The 15,199-nt window shown below is 42.7% G+C and overlaps 1 protein-coding gene across 1 annotated transcript in view; it reads right to left on the bottom strand.

Moving 5' to 3' along the window:
- The window catches only part of wnt9a (wingless-type MMTV integration site family, member 9A), a 48,134-nt gene extending 33,786 nt beyond the window's left edge, over positions 1-14,348 (bottom strand). The window contains exon 1 of the mRNA XM_036597287.1: positions 14,220-14,348. Within this exon, the coding sequence (XP_036453180.1) occupies positions 14,220-14,311 (92 nt within the window). The 5' untranslated portion in view covers positions 14,312-14,348. The remainder of the gene's footprint in view (positions 1-14,219) is intronic.
- Between the last annotated feature and the right edge of the window lie 851 nt (positions 14,349-15,199).

The raw sequence follows: 15,199 nt of genomic DNA, 5'->3' as shown, positions 1-15,199 counted from the left end.
TAAAATGCATATAAATGTAAATAAAAACAGAATGTAATGATATGCAAATCTCACAGACCCATATTTTATTCACAACAGAACATAGGACACATATCAGATGTTGAAAGTGAGACATTTTACCATTTCATGAAAAACTAACTCATTTAGAACTTGATGGCAGCAACGCATCTCAAAAAAGTTGGGACAGGGCAACAAAAGGCTGGAAAAGTAAGTGGTACTAATAAAGAAACAGCTGGAGGAGCAATTTGCAACTAACTTACATGACTGAGTATAAAAAGAGCATTTTAGAGAGTCTCTCAGATGCAAAGATGAGCAGAGGTTCACCTATCTGCGAAAATCTGCGTCTGAAAATTGTGGAACATTATTTATTGTGGAACAATGTCAGAAAAATGTTCCTCAATGTAAAATTGCAAAGACTTTGGAAATCCCACCATCTACAGTACATAATATCATCAAAAGATTCAGAGAATCTGGAGTAATCCCTGTACGCAAGGGACAAGGCTGACGGTCAGTATTGGATGCTCGTGATCTTCGGGCCCTCAGGCAGCACTGAATTAAAAACAGGCCTGATTCTGTACTGGAAATCACTGCATGAGCTCAGGAACACTTCCAGCAATCATTGTCTGTGAGCACAGTTCACCGTGCAGTCCACAAATGCAACTGAATGCTGTATCATGCAAAGAAGAAGCCATATGCCAATACGATCCAGAATCGCCACCGCCCTCTCTGGGCCAAACCTTATTTAAAATGGACCGATGCAAAATGGAAAACTGTTCTGTGGTCAGATGAATCAAAATTTGAAATTCTTTTTGGAAACCACGGACGCCGTGTCCTGCGGACTCAAGAGGAGAGAGACCATCCAGCTTGTTATCAGTGCACAGTTCAAAAGTCTGCATCTCTGATGGTCTGGGGGTGCATTAGTGCCTATGGCGTGGGCAGCTTACACATCTGGAAAGACTCTATCAATGCTGAACAGTATATAGAGGTTTTAGAACAACATATGCTCCCATCCAGACAGCGTCAAATGGTAAAATTCACTTTCACTTTCAACATCTGATATGTGTTCTGTGTTCTATTGTGAATAAAATATGGGTCTGTGAGATTTACAAATCATTGCACTCTGTTTTTATTGACACTTATTTACACGCCCCAACTTTTTTGGAATTAGAGTTGTATATATATATACACACACATATACAACCCTAATACATTCCATTTTTGTTTAATGGAGGCCTCTATTAACATGAGCCAGCAGAAGGTTATTTACAGCCAATTTCCTCCCAGAGCTAAGCAGAAAGAAGGAGGGGGCACTGAGTGACCAGGAAATGGAGCCAAGATTAGATGACTGAGAAACCATAAGAGTGCAGAAACTCTGTGGTTTCAAATGCATTCATTACCCTGAGAGCTTCTCTGCTGTTAGCTCTGACAGACAGGCTGCTGGAGAAACAGATGACGCTCCTTTATTTCTGCTTTCATTAGAGAAACTGTATCAGACTTCTTGCACCCAGACCAGCTAACGTGAAAAATCTGATATATATATGTATAATTTTCCTCTCTTACAGCAAATGTGTTCAATCAGCCGAGAGGTGTTTACTGTCTGAGGTTTGCTTCCTCAGTTTTACACTGGAGCTAAGAGGCTAATGTAGCTGAGAAGTAATACAAGCTTACACCCCAACAGTCAGCACAGTGCTAACTGAGTTAAACAGAACAGAATAACTACATGTTGTATTTTGTGTATTAAAGTGAGCAGTTAAGACGGAGGTAAAAGCTCAGCAGCAGCCGCCAGCGGAGGTTATTTACAGTAGCTGGTGAGAGATTAGGGGGTATTTCTCTCAGCGAGTGGGAGAGGCAGAGACATTCCTGCAGGCCAACTGCAGCCCAGACCGAGCCTAATCCACTGCAGTAAGTCAGATCCTGTGTGTGAGGGATTTTACAGCAGGTTACGCTCGGCGTGTTTTATTGGTTTATCTGAGTTTAGCGCTGCTCCGGCCCTCTCAGCCCACACCGACTGCACAAAGCGCTCGCGGCTCGTCAGGTATCCCATGTGAGCGGCTCTGCAGGCAGTTAGCCAGAACATCTTTAGAGTTCCAGACTGATGTGTTAAGAGAACAGTTCTGAGAAAAATGTAATGCTCCCAGTTTTCCCTCTTACCTCAACTGCAGTCCATCAGCCAAGACAGAGCCAGAGTCTGATTCTTCTTGACTCTTGAGTTTTAGCACCGGAGCTACGAGGCTAATGCAGCTAAACAAGTAATGGAAGCTTACACCCCACCGATTAGCATGGTGCTAAGTGCATGACTAAACCATCAAACTTGGCTCAAAGCATGTGGAGGTGTTCAGTGTCTCTAATAGTCTTGATGATGTGGTTTCTGACTCTGTACAACTCACTGTTATCTATAAACATTATAACGTATTATATGATATAATTATATCAGCCATTATAAACTACTCCTTTAGGGTTAAGGTTAGCGACTTCCACAACCACGTTAGCTAGTACAAATTCCTCCTTTCAAATCAGGTTAGCGTTAGCGTAAGCTACTTCTCCGAACTGGTTAGCTAGCTGGAACACATGAAGCCATTTTACGTTTTTTGTTCTAGCTGGATTAGTTTTATCTGGGGAGGTGCTGTAATCTGATCGTTTACCAACGAGATCTATGATTTCAATCCAGTATCAAAAGTTTGCTAAGTAACAACTCCAGAGTAAATTACGTTCTGTGATTGGCCGAATTCGGAGCTCCCTCAGTAACGGAATTACAAAACTGAGTAATAGAATTAATATTATCAAGGCTAAAAAATGGGACTTGATTTGACCCAAATCCTTAAATCACACATTACATTACAGAACCTCCTCAGGTAAAACTAATCCAGCTCAAATGGAGTTCTAACTTTATATCCAACTTTAATCCAAACTTTTTTAATGTTTATGTTAATTAGCTGCTTCACCAACTATTTGTCTAACTTGCGTCCAATCTGGGGCTTCAACACTCTAGGCTAGCTACTGTTTTAGCTATGTTAATGTACTTTAGTCCACATTTATACATAACAGTGTGTGATACAGTGTAGAAAACACATTAGAAAGTCTACTTGAACAACTCTACACAGTTTGAGGAAAGTGTGTGATGAGTTAGGCAGGCAGTTAGCACCATGCTAATTGGTGGGGTGTAAGCTCTTGGTTAACTGAATATATTGAAGAGAGGAAAACTAGATATAAGATATATCAAACTATATATCAGATTTTTCACGTTAGCTGGTCTGGGTGCAAGACTGAAAAAGTCTGATACAGTTTCTCTAATGAAAGCAGAAATAAAGGAGCGTCATCTGTTTCTCCAGCAGCTGTCTGTCAGAGCTAACAGCAGAGAAGCTCTCAGGGTAATGAATGCATTTGAAACCACAGAGTTTCTGCACTCTTATGGTTTCTCAGTCATCTAATCTTGGCTCCATTTCCTGGTCACTTGGTGCCCCCTCCTTCTTTCTGCTCGGCTCTGGGAGGAAATTGGCCTGCGGTGTGGTAAATGGAAAACACACAACATGGCAACACCACTAATTAACGTCATACTCATCAATCCCTGCCCAGCGAAACGCAAAAAAAAAAGAGAAAGAAGCGAATTCCATACTGGCTTTCCTGTTTTTGCCGGCTGTTCCCTCGTCCTGAGATGCTAGTGCCCGCTAGCCTCCGGGCGCCACCCGCCCACGCATCACACACTGACGGGCAAGGGCAGGAGCCGCCCTCTCTTAGCCTTTCTCCAAACTGCGGTCAGGGCAACAACACTGCAGCAGCAGCTCCAAAACCCTGCAGACCCAGGCGTGCCAAACACATTTTAAAGACATTCCCCACTGCAGTAATACCATATAATCAGGCTGCAGGCTCGCCTCTGGACCGGCCGCTCTCTCTCGCCCGTCAGGAGCGGCCGTGGGCTCGGACAGGCTGGAGAACGGGGGGGGGGACACATGCCTGGGTGCTTGTGGAGGAAGTGTGTGATTAAAATACTACACTGCATGTTGTTCAGGATGAATGACAGAGTCATCGCTTACGTCAAATTCATCAGAACTGGGAGGAATAAACATGCTGGATGGGGCTCCGCCAAACACATGTCCTCTCGGTGACACCACAAATCACTCTTTATATGACGTTCATAAAGCTCTGAGGCTGGCATCAGTGTAGCTTTACACAGTAGTTGAAGTAAGAAATGGAATTTCCGTTTAACTTGGCAAAGTAATTCAAAAATAATTAAAGTCAAGCGAGATTAGTAGCTGTTTTTTCTAATACATTACGTCCTTCCTGGCCGTATAAAATCATGGGCAATGCTGTAATTTATTCAACGTTTACGCCTTCTTACGATTTTTATGTCAAGAAAGCAAAGAAGTTTGATGCCACAGTCATCCTCTCTCTCTTTGGGTGTGTGACCATCTGTTAGCTGACGTATCGGTATTAGCAGTTAGTGTTCTCCTCCAAACGTGTTGAACTGTCCAATACACTTCATTACCAGCAGTTTGAAAAGTTGTGGTGGAGCTTCATGTGTTTTAGAAGAACCACGTTCTAAACTTCACCCTCTTAGCTTGGTAGCATCTTGTGATAGAGAGAGAAATAGCTAGGAGGTGGATATAGATCCATTTTACACTTCTGGTCATTATATTACAGCAGTGGGGGCGTTCAGACAGAGAATAGAGATGTTTCACCTTTTTTGCGTCTTCTTATGTCATTTATCTAACCTTTCAACAAAAATGTTGTTTGCTTAGTGGAACAGTTTTCATTTAGAGAAAAGAAGTAGCTTGACAAGGGCTAAAATGACGGCAGAGCAAAGTTTTTGGATGTAATATCACAAACATTAACATTTACTACACAAAAGCATCAAAAAATATAACACAATCACAACACGGGACACTGCAGCCAGTTCACTGGATCGTCTATCTAACATTAGCTAACTACAGTAACACCACCAGTTTTATTTTATTTATAGATTACTACTTTAATGTAGCCCTTCTAAAGCTTCCAAACAAGAAACTTTTTTTGCAGAAAATACCTAATAATGCTGTCGAAATAAGCGAGTCCTCTACATTCTCGTTCAGAAATGCCGCCACTACTGTGATGTTTTCCCTACCGTGACGACTTCTGCTGTGTCAAATGTGAAAGTGTGAATTAATCAATGACTAAATTGGAGAGAAAAAAAGAAGAAATAAATGAGATCATATTACAGCATAATACATTAAATAGCTGTCACATTAGCATTGGTTAGCTAGCTGGCTAGTCGATTTTCTTGTTTGTGATGTGTCAGTTTAATAGTATAAGATGGTACTTTTTCCTCATTTTGATTGGCTGTTTCATGAGACAAAGCTGAGACAACTGGAGCTCTTGCTGGGTTTAAAATGAACTACAGGAGGTTTTACGTTATACAACACAAGTGAGATTAAGTTTACTTCAAATTTAATGCGACAAAGTTGCACAACACGACACAGACACTCATAACCACATGATCTCTACAGCACTGAAGTTCACTGTTGACTCAGAACAGAGCAGAGAGACCAGCCCTGCAGTTTATATTCATTTCTAGCCATTAAAAAAGAACACAGAGCTTTGTGGATGTGTCAGTAATGAAGTAGCCAAAGCTGGACTACACTGTAAAAACTGAGACGTCCTCTTTGCTCACAATCAGCTAAAGGATGCGGTCAAACAAAGTGAGTTTGCAGCAGCGTTCTCTGACGCTACAAGCCAACACACCCACTCTTATCTCCAGCACCAGCCTTAAAACTCTACATCTAAGTCAGCGAGCTTCTACCCTGGAGGGTTTTCCTGTGAGCTGTGGCCAAAACCATCACCATCAAAAGCACCATCCTGGAGCCTGAGAATGCAAGTGACCACAGCTGGCACTGGACAGAGCTATTTCTCTTTTCTTTTCCTCCTCCTTCCTCTCCTGGCTGTGTATTTACCCGGAGTTCAGAGCGCATATCTGTATTAGCTGCCGTTTCCCACTGTCCTTGGGTTACAGAAAGCAGCAGAAGGTGCTGAGTGAGGAGCCGGCCACACTGGCAGCAATGATCGCTCCCCCCAGTGGACACCGCGGGCACTGCAAGCGTTTATCTACAGGTCTCCTTCCTGAACTGCACAGAATCTGGTATTCTATCAATTCTGGACCATAATGACCCAAAGTTACATTGATTATATGACAACTGAATGTGGCTGGGAAGTTCTAGAATGGTCTAAAATGTTCTACCCCAGTCATATCGGTTCTTTTAGCCTGTCTACACTTTCATAGGCAGCTATCAACATCTACAAAGGGAATTACGCTGATTCGTCAAAACTGCACAGTTAAACGGTTCAGAATTGTTCACCTCTAAAAGCTCCTCACAGAAAGTTACTACAGTAAATGGTTATGAATTCACTGCCTGATGACTGAGACACTGTTTTAGGATAGTTTTGAGAAGATTTTGGCCTTAAACTCCATTCATGGTGGAGGGATACATAATATGCAGGGCGCTGTGAGGCAAAATAGTCCCCAAAGAAAACTTAGGAACACTACGGTGTAATTCAAAGCTGATCTACAAACTGAGTTTATGCCATAAAATCCAAACAAAAACAGTCTCTTTTTATCTGGTCTACATTTTATATTCTCTGTAACGTTTTCTGTTCTGACCTCATCAAAGTAGGTGGACCAGCTCAGCAGAAAGCTAACATACTAACATGCTAACAGGATAATATTCAGAGGCAGGATTTAAATTAAAATATTTGTGGTATTTATTATAAATGTGTGGTGAGAGCAAATACTGGAAAAATATGATTGGAATTTCGTTAGTTATTCGTCCTATAATGTGGACGTAAAATGATGCAGAGATGCTACAGATAAATGTGATTCAATTGAAACTTCATTGAAAAAGAACCAGCTCAAAACACAACTTGTTTGCAGATCGGACATCATCAGTGTGTGTGTTATTCTTGCAGTTCCCCCATCTGGGGACAACTTGCTAAACTTTTTGTGCTAAATTTCTTCGCTAACAAGGGTCCCTCTTCTCTAATACAGCCCCCCAAACTCCTCTAGTCAATTCCACATTCACAACCTCTCATTGCTCACTAGCAGCTCAACACAGAGTCAGACACAGAGAGACATCAATGTCCTAATTAATCTGATATCTGCCTGTGGATTGGCCACTAGGGGGCACTGCAGAAAAAGGTTAATTGGAGTTTTCTGAGGGAACTTTTCAGGCATGCTAATTTACGTTACTTCCATATGCTAACAACAGGCCTGAAGTCTGTTGGACGGTGTCGACGAGCCCACCAGCGCCCCCTACTTTGAGCTCCACCTTCACCAGCCACTGGATTGCTTAAGAGATTTTACGCTTGATTTGTTCTGACAACAGTAAGTCTGCATTCACTTCCATTCAGCCCAGAGTTTCTCATGGTTGTCCCCAGACGTTCTCGTGACGAGACTAGTGTGCGTGCATGTGGGGTGAATGTCACAGCGGTTTGTGCTGGAATTCGGGACCATCCTGAGGGAAATCTCGGAGAGAGCTAAAGCCATCCTCAATAGGACACAGACACAGACGGAGTGGTGAAATTCCTGCCGGGTTCCAGCGGAGCGGCAGTATATCACTCATCTGCTGTAGAAGAGCGCAGGTATTTAAGCCCAGCTGAAAGCGCTAATGCCTGGGGACACACTGACGGCTCAGGACTCAGACTGAGTGGGAGTGATTGATTAGCGTTAGCGTTAACGCTAGCGTTTCTGCAGGCAATTATGACTCAGGTGGCTGTAAACATTAGACAGAGGAGTGGAGCAATGAAGTAACTCACTCTACTGAGCTTAAACGCCACACATACGGCGCCATGTGAGCCTCAGCACCTAAGCAAACTGCTTAAAGCCGTTTATCTCAGCAGTCAGTCTGTTTTTGCTCATAAAAGCACTGTTTAATTGTAGAATACATGCAAACAGTAACGCAGGAAAAAGCAGCTGAGATGACTGGAAGAGCACAGGTTTGGTTCCTAACTTCTTGCTGCACTCTGAAGTATTGATTAGATAAAGCAGGTTTTGTATGATAACTACAAATAATACTTGACTTCCTTGAAGACAGTTTTGGAATTGGTTATGCTAACATAATAACATCCGTAAAATCACTACATATTGAATTAATGTCTGTATTTATTTAGATGTTACTGTTATTCTGAGCACATAAACACAGACAAATAGCTAATTCATTTTGCTAAAAAGAATTGATTTGACAAAATAGGGGTCTGAACTGTAAATATTTTACACTTAATTAAAATTTTTAGCTGTTTACATATGACTGTAAGTGAAGTACAGTTAACGAAGACCAGTCATACATAAATCTAAGCGCTAGTCATAGATATGTGCTGCTCTTGTATCGTAGTCTAAATTAAGGTTTGATCAGAAATGCTACTGCGATTATGAGAGCCTCTGTTAGCGGATAGTTAGCAGGCTGTTCGGTTCATTTCTCACTGAACGTACCGTCAGTGTCGCTACAAAAGCTTTTATCTTTGAAACGATAACTTTATAAAAGTAGGAAATAGCGTTCTTAACTTTAATGTACTGTAATGTTAACGACGAGATTTTAGTCCAAGTCGTTTTGGAGCATTTCTATTGGTCCATTCATCACAAAATGTTCACACGATATAAAGGACAGCTAGAATTTTGAAATTGTTTTTTAAAAAATTAAGAAAAGAGATTTTGATGTGACAGAAACACAACTAAATGACACGGACCACTGTCACTTCATAACAATGCTAATTTTGCAGGTTTAGACCACAATTTCACCAAATGGCTATAGTATATTATAGTATAGTGTAGTATAGAGTAGTACAGTACAGTATAGTATAGAATGGTATAGTAGTGTATTGTATTGTATAGTGTTGTATAGTACAGTAGAATAGTATAGTATAGTATAGCATAGTATAATATAGTATAGTGTAATACAGTATTGTACAGTATAGTGTAGTATTATAATGTATAGCATTGTATAGTGTAGTACAGTACAGAAGAATACTATAATGTAGAACAGTATGATATAATGTATAGTATAGTATTGTGTAATATAGTATTGTACAGTATAGTACTGTATAGTGTAGTATAGTACGGAAGAATAGTATAGTGTAGTAAAGTACAGTATAGTGCAGTGTATAGTATAGTGTGAAATAGTCTTGTACAGTATAGTATTATATTTTATTGTATTGTATAATATTATATAGTGTAGCAAAATAAAAGAATAATATAGTGTAGTATACTATAGTATAACATAGTCTTGTATAGTATAGTATTGTATTGCATTGTATAGTATAGTGTAGTATACTATGAAAGAATAATACGGTATAGTATAGTATAGTATAGTATTATATTGTATTGTATTGCACTGCACAGTACTGAACGATATGTGGGAGGGTTTGGATGCCAAAAATATGGGAAACTGAATTTAGGAACAGTGTTCAGGTTATTATGTCCACCTACCTTATATATACAAAAACTGGCCATTTTATCAGAAACACCCACCGTATATGTGCGCTATGAAGGTTTACAGTTCCAGACTGTAGTCCGTCTGTTACTGTACAGTTTATCAGCCCTCGTCCACCTCCTTCATCACTGGAAACAGCCACTTTAAGACCACTGCTGACCATCCATAGAACTAGCCACTTTATTTAAAGCCCCTCTCTTGTAGCTCCACCTGGCTGCTGTACAGTTATAGACTATAGCTCATCTATTGATGCACAGTCTGTGTTAGTCATTCTCTTGTCCAGTAGCTCCTAATCCGGTCCACAGAGCCACCAGACGCTCCACACTTGTGCTCCAAATCAACTCGGAACACATAGAGATGAAGGAAAAATGTGAGGACCGGGTCAGGAAACATTTTCATTCGTCCTTCATCAGTGGTCAGTTTCATTGTCAACAGTCACAACAGAGCTGATCTTGTCTGGATATTTTTGGGTGGTGGACGGTCCACTCTGAACTCATGATCCACTCACAGCAGCGTAGCTCCCTCTCTAAGCGTCTTATTGTCTTTTTATTCTTTTATCTGTATATGTTGGCGCTACATTACAGCCTTTTTTGATATTATATCTGAATGTTATCTGTGTTTTATTTGCTCAAATAAGCTTTATTTGACCTATTGTTAAGCACTTTGTTCAGCGTTTGTTGATGTTAAATGGGCTTAATTGATTATAAATGGGCTTGACTGTGCAGGTCAAAGAGATGGATAAAATTCAATATCGCGATTTTTCCGAATAGATTTCCAGATGTGTCATATTAACGCTGCATTAATAAAGTTAATGACCCCATAGCTGCTACTCTACTCTAAAAGAATGCCTTACAAACCTGACAGAGACCTGACAGGGAACCGTACACAGCATGTCAACATTTACCAGACAGAGAGTGTCTTACATTTCAGTTAACTGAGATTTTTGTTTTCCATCAATACCACTAAAACCAGTAAATCCGACACCATCAGACGCTGGATCATCCAGCGCTGCTGCCTGTAGCTCCTGCATCACTTTTTCTCCTCTCTCAGCTCAGGAATGTTTCGGTAATGACATCGCTCATTTTCCCCTTTGCCCAGTCTCAGTCCCACCCAGCCTGGCCCCAGCCTACAGAGGCACCTGCCGTCTCGGCCCGGAGCGCACGCAGCCGGGGGAAAACCGAGCTTTCGCATTCTTGTGGCGGGAATGACGATCCGAGCAGCTTGATTTGGCCAGCTTTCCCGTAACGCCCTCGGAAGTGCGGCTGGCGGACCAGAGCAGGCCGTGTTTATGTTTCACTTATCGTCGCTGTCGTAAGAAAACCACGTATCTCCTAAACAGTAACGATAGAGGAACGAGGGAAAAACAAGCTTAGAGACATTCAGGAATTCAGCCAATTTTCACAATTGCAGTTCAGATGTAATCAGAGAGATTCAGAGTGGTTTGGTGTGAAATGGTTCAGACTTTTTTACAGTGGTGGTGATAGGAACCAGGGGTCGCCATGACTACAACACAAATATAGACATTTTATTTACTATCCAGAACCACCAGTGAACCTACACGAGTCTTCTGAGTTTATATGGAATGTTGATGATGGAAAATAGTGGAAAACCTGAAAACAATAAGTTTGGGGACTATTTAACTGCACATATCCCTCCACCATGAATGGACTTTAAGACCAAAATCTTCTCAAGACTATCATAAAACAGCGTCTCAGTCATCAGGCAGTGAATTCATAACCATTTCATGTAGGAACTTTCTGTGAGGGAGCTTTTAGAGGTGGATGTCTGGTTCCTATCACGACCACTGTGATCAGAGCGCTCCGAATGACTTTGCCTACATCTTAAAAATCCAAGAAACTCCAACGTTCACACAAGGTAAGGGGGCAGCTAGCCAACATCAGAATCTACCTTCTGCGAAGTGAATGGGCAGCAGCCCAGCATTTGTTTTCACAAGCAAGTGCACGGGGCCCCGTCCCAATCCAACCCATAAAACATTAGACTTCCTGTTGGTGCGCACTCAACTTTAATTAGGATTTAATTAGGTGCACAAGCCCACTGGCGTCCGCCTGGACTTACGCTTTGGGTATGGACTCTGACTCACGTCGTACGGCTTTGCCAAGTCCACTTCACTCACACCTCCGGTACCTGATTGAGCCCGAGCCACTCGAGATAACATTCATTCAAGAACAGTTCAATCAAACTTAAGAGAAGCCTGTCGCCGGGGCCAAAATCAAAGGACTATCGAGCAAAAAACGACAGCCGCATCAACACCAGAGTCCCAGAGCTCATTACGGGAGATAAGAGCCAACGTGCACAGGTTACTTCTATCACCAATGCGCTTCCTACGGCTTGTTTTCATGACCCGATAGCAGAGGAAGTGCAGGTAGTCTCCGCTACAGGAGACGAAGTGGCTGAAAGAAGTGCCCAGAAACAATGGGCACTCTTGACACCGCATACCTGCTCGAAAAACAAGAACGCTTCACAAGTGACTGCAATCAAAAATCACTTCCAGCCATTCACGGCACTGATCTGAGGGAGATCAAAGACGTATGGCTGTAATTCTTCACGCAGAGCTGCCTATCCCACCCAAGGTAATGTGATCCAGAAGCTCGGAGAAACAGATCGGAGAAGGGAAAAAAAAGAACAGCCAAGCCCCAAACTCTGGCCCAACAAGCCACTTTTACAGCTTCATAATGTTTCAACTGGCCCTTAGGGAACCACTCCTTCAGCACGGCCTCAGCTGGCCCCTCGCATCTCAGAGAGAATACCTCCAGCAGATAGCTCTAGATAACATCTCGCACCGCGCCCTCCCCCCCCACATCAGCCAGGGGCGCCACATGACACAATATTTTGAGATGTGTTGCACCTTTTGTTACCACAGCGCGTAAAAGAGACCTGCGAAAGGAAGTCGCTCAGCCACCTGAGGCCACCAGGCCTCTGTTAGAGCTGCAGCCTCCCAAACAGGCTCCAATATACATTACAGATACTGTTTATAAGGGTAAGCAGAGATGGAACCTTTAATGAAGGGCCTCAAGGGTTCTTTAGTAAAGGCATCAGTTGTATAAAGTCGCTGGAAGTTAATGTAAAAGCAGCTTTGGAGCATTTCTATTGGTCAACTCGTCACGGAACGTTCACATAACCTAAAGATCACCTGGCGTTTATGTCCAAAGATGAAAATGAAGTCATAACAACTCAGAGAACCACCTGAATGGTTCTTGACATGGTTAAATGGCTCTTCTCTACAATAGATTGTACTCCTTACAATAGACGGTTCTTTAAGGGGACTTAAATAGTAAATAGAAGAGTTCTTCTATTGTTACGATGTCAAGCTTGACACAGTAGAAGAACCCTTTTCAAAAAGGTTCTATACAGAACCATTTACAGCACATTCTCCATCAATCTGAAGAACCATTTCACATTAGAAAGAACGTTTTAATCATGCAAAAGCTTCTTTGAGTGTTGTATAGAACCATTTTTAACTAAAGAAACCTTGAAGAACCATCATTTTTAAGAGTGCAAATGGTTCCATACAGCACCACAAAGGGTTCTGTTATTGTTGGGATACAAGCTAGAAGAACCCTTTTTGTTGCTATATAGAACCCCTTTCCAAAAGGTTGTATATAGAACCATAAACAGCATGTTATCCATCAGTCTGAAGAACACTTTCACCATGCAAAGAACCCTTTAATCATGCAGATGGTTTTTTGAGTGTAAATGGTTCCATACAGCACCATAAAAGGTTCTGTTATTGTTATAAGCTTGACACAATAGGATACATTTTTTGGTGCTATATAGAACCCCTTTCCAAAAGGTTCTATCTAGAACCATCTATAACACATTCTCTGTCTATCTGAAGAACCATTTCACTATGGAAAGATTTCTTTGAGTGTTCATGGTTCTATATAGAACCATTTTCCTCACAGAAGAACCCTTGAGCAACCATCATTTTTCAGTGTGTATGATGGGCCACCTGAGGTGCATGTTGTTCTTCAAAAGGCTCTTCAGAATGGTTCTAGATGTAGTCAGGCAGGGTTCTGCTGTTCTTTTTCAGAGACTTTTGGCTAAGAGCGCAGCTGAAGCTGTTCTGGAGATCATGTTCTACCGGGAGGACTGTGGGAACGGACTCAGTGCGGCTGGTTCTCCGGTTCTCTGAGGAATGTGTGCTGCTCAGCGCGGTGTGTCAAACAAACTGCAGAGCAGCAGAAACACTTCAGGAACCGAGAGAGCCGGGCTGGGGGAGCGAGCCGGGCTGGGGGAGCGAGCCGGGCTGGAGGAGCGAGCCGGGCTGGGGGAGCGAGCCGGGCTGGGGGAGCGAGCCGGGCTGGAGGAGCGAGCCGGGCTGGGGGAGCGAGCCGGGCTGGGGGAGCGAGCCGGGCTGGGGGAGCGAGCCGGGCTGGAGGAGCGTCACTTTACCTCCAGTTTGCGCTCGCGCTGGATGCCGAATGCCGCGCGTGTGTCCGTGCTGACACTGTCCCCCCCCAACACTGACCTGAACGCCGCACTCGGTTCGGTTTTGTGCCTCTAGATCGCGGACAGGACTTTGCTTCATCCTCCGCTCTCCCACAGCGGCTCACTGACCGCTCTGACCGGCTCACGAGCTCCACTCCCCCCGCGCTCTCAGCCTCTCGCGCTCCAGCGCGGCGCGAACAACAACAACAACAACGCAAACTTCAGCGCGCAAACCAACCTGCGCCTCCTCCGCACGGCGCGCGCCCCACGCGCCGTCTTACCGCCCCACACGACCTGAGTGAGAACAGGGAGAGCACGTACCCGAAGTAAGCCGAGGCGAGCGTGGGCAGGCAGCACAGAAACACCAAGAGAGTGACCGGTATCCATCCCAGGGCTCCGTGTCCATCCAGCATCTTCAGCAAGTCCAGACCAGATCATCTCTCCCTACTGGAGAACCGCGAGAGAGTGAGGGAGAGAGGAGGAGAGAGAGACTTATACAGCAGGAGGAGGAGAGAAAGAGAGGGAGAGGAGGGCTGCTCCTCCCATAGAGAGAGAGAGAGAGAGAGAGAGAGAGAGAGAGAGAGAGTATATACACTAAATAAAAGAGCATGAATAAAAGAGAGAAAGAGAAAAAAAAGACAGAGACACGATAAAAAGGGGGAACGGTTTAAAAGAGAGCATAGAGAGAGAGAGAATAAAAAGATGTGAACTTTATGTACAGCTTGGGGTGATCTGAAAGAAAGAAAGAAAGAAAGAAAGAAAGAAAGAAAGAAAGAAAAAGAAAGAAAGAAACAGAAAGAAAAAAAAGATGTGAACTGTATGAACAGTTTGGGGTGATTTGAAAGAAAGAACAAAAGAAAGAACGAAAGAAAAAGAAAGAAAGAAAGAAAGAAAGAAAGAAAGAAAGAAAGAAAAAGAAAAGAGATAGAAAGAAAAAGAAAGAAAGAACGAATGAAAGAGAAAGAAAGAAAAAAGAGAAAAGAGAAAGAAAAAGAAAAAAGAAAGATAGATAGATAGACAGATTGATTGATTGATTCCCTAGATAGATTAGATAGATTAGATTTTTGCATCATTATTGTGATGATGAATTGCTGATTTTTCGTCTTGTGGTACGCTGAATGTTTTCTCTTGGTGAAGGTCTGGGCTGCAGGCTTTTGAACTGATAACAAGCTGATGGTCCATCTCCTCTTGAGTCCGCACGACACAACGTCCGTGGTTTCCAAAAAGAATTTTAGATTGATCTGACCACAGAACAGTTTTCCATTTTGCCTCAGTCTATTTTAAATGAGCTTTGGCCCAGA

Source organism: Colossoma macropomum, unplaced genomic scaffold (assembly GCF_904425465.1).
Source record: "Colossoma macropomum unplaced genomic scaffold, Colossoma_macropomum, whole genome shotgun sequence".
In the NCBI taxonomy this organism is placed as follows: domain Eukaryota; kingdom Metazoa; phylum Chordata; class Actinopteri; order Characiformes; family Serrasalmidae; genus Colossoma; species Colossoma macropomum.
This window is presented reverse-complemented; position numbering and strand designations above follow the sequence as displayed.